Source organism: Camarhynchus parvulus, chromosome 23 (genome assembly GCF_901933205.1).
Source record: "Camarhynchus parvulus chromosome 23, STF_HiC, whole genome shotgun sequence".
Lineage (NCBI taxonomy): Eukaryota > Metazoa > Chordata > Aves > Passeriformes > Thraupidae > Camarhynchus > Camarhynchus parvulus.
In genome coordinates this window covers 1,606,915-1,612,738 of record NC_044593.1, presented here as the reverse complement: position 1 = coordinate 1,612,738, position 5,824 = coordinate 1,606,915, and the positions used below count along the sequence as shown (strand labels likewise).

The window sequence follows — 5,824 nt, the reverse complement described above, 5'->3', positions numbered from 1 at the left end:
GGGTCCCAGCCCCCCGGAACTGGGGGGTCCCGTTTGCCCTGAGATCCGAAGGAATTTTGGGGGGTTTGGGGATGCTGGGGCCTCTCCCCGCTCTGGATAAGGCAGCTCCGGGCACTGAAGCCCCCAGTGCACCCCGGGCACCCCAGGACGGTGGCAGCGGGTCAAGGTCAGCGCAGGTCCCCGGGCTGGGCTCTGCGCTCCCTCCCCCTGAGCTGCTCCTGCTGGGCTGGGTCCCCCCGGGCTGGGGACATCCCGGGCAGGGACAGAGCCCCCAGCAGGTCCCTGCCACCCCCAGCCCTTCCTGGGGCTCCAGAGCCCGCCGGAGGCATCAAATATTAACGGAGAGAGCGGAGGAGCTGAAAATAACCCAGCTCCGGGGGACCTGACCCAGATGCGGCCATCCCAAAGCTGGGCTGGACCCAGAACCGCAGGCACGGCTCTGTCCCCTCCTCGGGGCCGCCTGATCCCACCTATATATCACCTATCTATTATGCAAATGAGCTCTAAGGGATAATTACGCAAACAGGAGGGGGCTGGCGCTGCCGGCAGCTCCGCGGGGCCGGCCCCGAGCGCTCAGAGCGGCCGGCGGGGATGGAGGGAGCAGCATCGGCGTCCGGCCGGCTGTCCGGGGGCTGCCAGCGAGCTCTGCCCCGTTCCTGTCCCCTCCTGTAGCGCACAGGGACCCCCGAGCCCGGCCAGGCCCCTGTCCCCTGTCCCAGTGCGATGGGGAAGCAGAACAGCAAACTCCGCCCGGAGATGCTCCAGGACCTGCGGGAAAACACGGAATTCTCCGACCTGGAGCTGCAGGGCTGGTACAAGGGGTTCCTGAAGGACTGTCCCTCGGGCATGCTGGACGTGGAGGAGTTCAAGAAGATCTACGCCAACTTCTTCCCCTACGGCGACGCCTCCAAGTTCGCCGAGCACGTTTTCCGCACCTTCGACACCAACGGCGACGGCACCATCGACTTCAGGGAGTTCATCATCGCCCTGAGCGTCACCTCCCGCGGCAAGCTCGAGCAGAAGCTCATGTGGGCCTTCAGCATGTACGACCTGGACGGCAACGGCTACATCAGCCGGGAGGAGATGCTGGAGATCGTGCAGGTACCGACCGGGCTGTCCCGCCCCGGGTGTCGCCTCCCGGGGGCGGCTGGGGTGGGGATTTCACCCCTGGAACCCCCCGGACAAGGTTTTGCAGTAGCAGGGATGAAGCTTCGCTGCCTCGCAGCTGTGGCTGCAGGGGTCGTTTTATCCTGGAGCATCCCGAGTCCTTCCCTGCCTGGGGATGTCCCTTTGTCACTTCATCCTGGGGCTCTCCCGTGCTCCCAGGGCGGGCTGTTGTCCCCCTTTGTCACCTCAACCCGGGGCTCTCCCGTGCTCCCAGGGCGGGCTGTTGTCCCCCTTTGTCACCTCGTCCCGGGGCTCTCCCGTGCTCCCAGGGCAGGCTGTTGTCCCCCTGCACGCCTGGTGGTGTTGGCAAAATGGGCAGGAGATGCTCTCCTTGCCCAAATCCCAACCTGGTGACTCTCTGTGGCATGCCAGTGGCCAAATCCTCCCTGCAGGAGCAGCTCCTGGGAGCTGGAGCCCTGATCCCATGGGAAGGGTGATAAACACCAGCCCCATTCCCAGGAAAACAAAGCCCAGAGCTCTGTCCCTGTCCCAGGTGGGCAATGCCAGGAGCCCACCCTGACCCTGACCCCCTGTCCTTCCCCCAGGCCATCTACAAAATGGTCTCCTCTGTCATGAACATGCCTGAAGACGAATCCACCCCGGAGAAAAGGACGGACAAAATCTTCCGACAGATGGACACTAATAACGATGGTAAATGAGAGGAGCTGCAGGGGATTAGGGAGAGAGAGGTCTCATGGCTAAATCCAGGGCTATCAGGAGGAGCTGATTAAATGGCTCATGTCCGAGGGGCTCAGGGTGCTGGGTGCTCCCCCCGGCTGGGGAGGGGTCCGTGGGCTGCTCGGGGTGGTCTCTGGTGGTGGCTGGGAGGTGGCTGAGCTGTGTCCCCTTCCCCGCAGGGAAGCTCTCGCTGGAGGAGTTCATCAGAGGGGCCAAGAGTGACCCGTCCATCGTGCGCCTGCTGCAGTGTGACCCCAGCGGGGCCATGCAGTTCTGAGCCCCCCAGAGCCCCCCCTGCCACCCCCCACCCTGCCGATGGTCACTGTCCCTCGCCCAGCCCCTGCCGTCCCCGCTGTGCCCCCACAGCCCCTGTGGGATGAGAGATGGAGCCTGGATGATACCGGGGTGAGGGGGGCCTGGGGGACAGTCTCCATCTCTGGGGGTCCTGCGCTGGTTTTACTGGTGGGAGGTGAAGGCAGGAGTGAGGACAGAGCCCCCAGCAGCGGGGCTTGGAGCAGGGACAGCCCAGCCTGGTGGGACAGCCCAGGGGGACAAAGCCCCCGTGGTTGGGGGGTCCCCAGCACCCAGCCCCACATGGAGGCAGCCCCATGGGCAGGTCTGGGTCAGCCCCTTCCCCACAGCGTGGGGCTGTGCTTCTGGGCTTTAATACCTGCAGAATAAAGTTTGTGTGAGTGCAGTCCGTGCTGGGAAAGGGGACACGGAGCCCCTGGGGGCAGTTCCTCCCTGCAGGGTCTGGTTCCAGCCCGGTTCCATCCCTCGCTGCAGCCCCAGGCCGTGGGATGGGCTCCTGTTCCAGGGGATGTGTCCGCACATCCTGGGGGGCAGCTGAGTCCTGTCCGGGGCTGTGCTGGAGCTGGAACGGGGCAGGAAGGGCCAGGACACATCCACAGGGTCATTTATCCCTCAGAGCCGGGCAATTTCTCCACTGTCCAGTCTCAGCAAGGCCAGGCACTGCCCGGGGCCGGGGCTGTCCACTGGGGCTTCCTGCAGAGAGACCTGAAAGCCAGAGAGGAGGATGAGAGTGGGAGCAGAGGAGTGGAAACCTCGGACCCACAGGTCACCCCTGGGCACAGCCAGGTCTGCCCCAGCCCTGCAGGGGAGGGAATGGGGCTGAGCCCAGGACCCAGAAATCACCTCCAGCCCTGCAGGGGAGGGGTTGGGGCTGAGCCCATGAATCAGAAATCACCTTCATCCGGAGCATCCCGCGGCAGCAGCAGCCCAGGCGGAGGAGCTCCAGGGTGAGCAGGAGGCAGCGGGTGCTGAAGAAGATCCCCGTGGCCTCCAGCAGGAGGGAGATGACCCAGAGGGACAGCGTGGAGCTCTGGGAGACAGGAGGAGCATCAGCCCCCTGCACATCCTCCCCACCCCCGGCACACCCCCAGCCCCGGGGCACTCACGTAGACGCGGGTGGGGTCGAAGGGGCACTCGCGGGACACCGGGGCCAGCGTGGAGCTGCCGGTGGAGCAGGGGCCGAGCAGCAGCCGGCCCTGGGTGCCCAGGGTCAGCCCGATGGCCACGAGCAGCCCCAGCAGGCAGCACAGGCAGCACAGGCTGCTGCAGGAGCTCAGCGCCAGCAGAGCCCATTTCTGCAGGGGGAGAGGAGAGAGAGGCAGTGCAGGGACAGGGGGATGTCCCCTGCTCGGGATGGAGCCCAGAGGGGCTGTGGGGGCTGTGCAGCCTCCCTGGGTGATGGGAGAGGGGCTGGGGGTGCTTACGAGGGCAGCAGGGCCGAGGTAGCGGGAGAGCAGCAGGGCACAGACTCCACAGGAGATGGTCTGTGGGGCAAAACAGGGGGGTCAGCCAGGAGCAGCCCCTGCCCCAGGCACAGCGGGATCCTTTCCCTGCTGGGAACATCCCCGGGAGCTCATCCAGGGGAGCAGAGCTTCACCTCCACAGCCTCATCCAGCAATGAGCCCCGGAGGGTTGAACTCCCCAGGAAAGGAGGGTTGGATTCCCCAGGAAAGGTTTGTTGGATTCCCCATGAAATGAATGTTGAACTCCCCAGGAAAGGAGCATTGAATTGCCCAGGAAAGGAGCGTTGGGCTCTGCAAGAAAGGAGGGTTGGATCCCCCATGAAATGAATGTTGAACTCCCCAGGAAAGGAATGTTGAGTGTTGAACCCCCCAGGAAAGGAGGGTTGGATTCCCCATGAAATGAATGTTGAATTCCCCGGGAAAGGAGGGTTGAATTCCCCAGGAAAGAAGCGCTGGATTCCCCATTAAATGAATGCTGAATCCCCCAGGAACGGCTCGTTTCGGGTGGGGAAGGGGAGACAGAGCAGCGTCCATCCTGCATCCCACCTCCCCACCCTGCATCCCTCCCCCATCCCGACCCCTCCCCACGTCCCCCCGTGTCCCCAGCGGTACCAGCAGCGCGGCGATGACAGCGGCGCTGTTGGTGACACCGTAGTGCAGGGAGGTGGCGTCGCGGGCGGCCAGCACGAAGCGCAGCACGGTGCCGTGCACCAGCGCCCCGCTGATGAAGATGAGGTGCCCGACGATGAGGAGGATGAGCCCCGTTTTCATCAGCACCGTTCTGTGGCTGCCGGGATCGAGGTGGCCTGAGACAAGGGGAGAGGAGGGTGTGGGGTGGCAGCACCGAGCTGTCCCAGGAATTTGGGGACAGCCCCAGAGGACGTGGCCGTGCTGGCAGGGGGATGAGGCGATGTGGAAGCCCAGGTATGCAGACCACTGGTCCAGCCAGCTCTCCTGGGACTGGAGCAAAGGTGTGGGGCCAGTGGCCATGGGGACAGGGTCCCTGCGGGGCTGGGAAGAGCTGGGGCCGCTCAGGGTGATGAGGAAGCTCTGGGACAGCAGCTGGCCCCAAATGGCAGCTCCGGGGCTGGGTCTGGCAGCCAGCACTTGGAGGAGTGACCGTGGGGCTGTTCCCCCTCTGGAGCCCACCCTCACACAGCCATCACCACCGGGGCTCAGCCCAGCTCCTCCCCTGACCGACCCGAGCCCCTCAGCTCCTCTCCCTCCCTCCCTCCGTGCCTCAGTTTCCCCTGCAGAGGGCAGAGACGGAGCCCTCCTGTTGTGATCCCCACCCGGAGCCGGACTCACCCACTCGGCACATCCTCACCGGGCCAGGATCAGCCCCTCAGAGCCCCTCGGTGCCCCTGCCGTGCCCTCAGCGCCCGGATCCATCGGGTCTGGCACGGGGCAGGACCGGGACACCGGGGCCACCCCGAGCCACCCTCCTGCTGCTCCAATTCCTGTCAGACCAGCTCCCCGGGACAAAGGGATAACTCCACCTTTTCCTGCGTGTCCCACCCCTGCCCTCCCCTTGCTGCCGAGCCAGCAGCCGTGCCGTGACATGCCGTGCCGTGCCATTTCACCATTCCACGCTTCCTCATCCCCCTCCCCATCCATCCCCATGCCCCCAGCAGCCCCCAAAGCCGTGGATCCAGCCAGGCAGGTCCCAGGCCACAGCTGAGGGTCTGGGAAGGGGCAGCCCTGGGGGTGGGACACTGCCAGGCCACAGGGCAGCAGTGCCAGGGCAAAGCAGAGGGGTCAGGGTGGGCGGTGACTTGGCCAAAGGGGACTCAGAGGAGCTGCTTTGGTGGCCATTGCCCTCACGGAGCTTCCAGGGAAATTCCAGGCACTGGGATGGGGACAGGGCCTTGCTGGGGTGGCGGTGGGAGGGTCCTCCCCAGCTCAGCTCACACCGGGGGGCTGTGGGGTCCCACAATTTAATTCCAGGGACAGCTCTGGGGAAAGGCACTGACCCCAACGTCCCACCTGAGCCACTGCGCTCAGCATCCTCAGCTCCACAGGTGCTGGAAATTTGCCTTTTTCTCCTGTTCTTCCCCTCCTTTCACCTGTACCCAGCCCTGCTGCACAGGGAGAGGGAGAAGAGAGACCTCTCCTCGTCCCAAGCCTTTGGGAACAGCATTCACATGGGCAAAGGCAGCTGGAAGATTTCCCTGCAGCTTCGGAAAGGACGAGCTGGATTCAGG

The 5,824-nt window shown here is 64.9% G+C and overlaps 2 protein-coding genes across 4 annotated transcripts; one reads left to right on the top strand and one right to left on the bottom strand.

Annotated features, from left to right (window-relative positions):
- Nucleotides 1-723: 723 nt before the first annotated feature.
- On the top strand, nt 724-2,213 carry HPCA (hippocalcin). 2 transcript variants are annotated; one of them, XM_030964559.1, is made up of 3 exons: nt 724-883; nt 1,711-1,818; nt 2,025-2,213. In XM_030964559.1, the coding sequence occupies exons 1-3, from the start codon at nt 724-726 to the stop codon at nt 2,120-2,122; spliced, it is 366 nt and encodes a 121-aa protein (XP_030820419.1). In that variant the 3' UTR covers nt 2,123-2,213. The 2 variants fall into 2 exon arrangements, with proteins under 2 accessions (XP_030820419.1, XP_030820418.1); XM_030964558.1 differs by having other exon boundaries at nt 724-1,101; nt 1,713-1,818.
- A 6-nt stretch (nt 2,214-2,219) lies between these two features.
- TMEM54 (transmembrane protein 54) lies at nt 2,220-5,110 on the bottom strand. Of its 2 annotated transcripts, XM_030964557.1 has the most exons (6): nt 4,929-5,110; nt 4,233-4,426; nt 3,582-3,641; nt 3,264-3,452; nt 3,053-3,187; nt 2,220-2,862 (listed from the first exon to the last, which is right to left on the bottom strand). In XM_030964557.1, exons 1-6 carry the CDS (start codon nt 4,939-4,941, stop codon nt 2,770-2,772), a joined length of 684 nt encoding a protein of 227 aa, XP_030820417.1. In that variant the 5' UTR covers nt 4,942-5,110; the 3' UTR covers nt 2,220-2,769. The 2 variants fall into 2 exon arrangements, with proteins under 2 accessions (XP_030820417.1, XP_030820416.1); XM_030964556.1 differs by lacking the exon at nt 4,929-5,110 and having other exon boundaries at nt 4,233-4,761.
- Nucleotides 5,111-5,824: the final 714 nt, after the last annotated feature.

Bases quoted from the DNA above. Each gene is read 5' to 3' on its own strand.
- TMEM54 (XM_030964556.1), bottom strand. From the start codon at position 4,610: ATGGCCACTGGCCCCACACCTTTGCTCCAGTCCCAGGAGAGCTGGCTG. The intron at 3,188-3,263 runs GTGAGTGCCCCG...CCTGTCTCCCAG, and splicing joins TCGACCCCACCCGCGTCTAC to AGCTCCACGCTGTCCCTCTG. The intron at 2,863-3,052 runs GTGATTTCTGAT...TCTGGCTTTCAG, and splicing joins GCGGGATGCTCCGGATGAAG to GTCTCTCTGCAGGAAGCCCC.
- HPCA (XM_030964558.1), top strand. From the start codon at position 724: ATGGGGAAGCAGAACAGCAAACTCCGCCCGGAGATGCTCCAGGACCTG. The intron at 1,102-1,712 runs GTACCGACCGGG...TCCTTCCCCCAG, and splicing joins AGATGCTGGAGATCGTGCAG to GCCATCTACAAAATGGTCTC. The intron at 1,819-2,024 runs GTAAATGAGAGG...CCTTCCCCGCAG, and splicing joins GATGGACACTAATAACGATG to GGAAGCTCTCGCTGGAGGAG.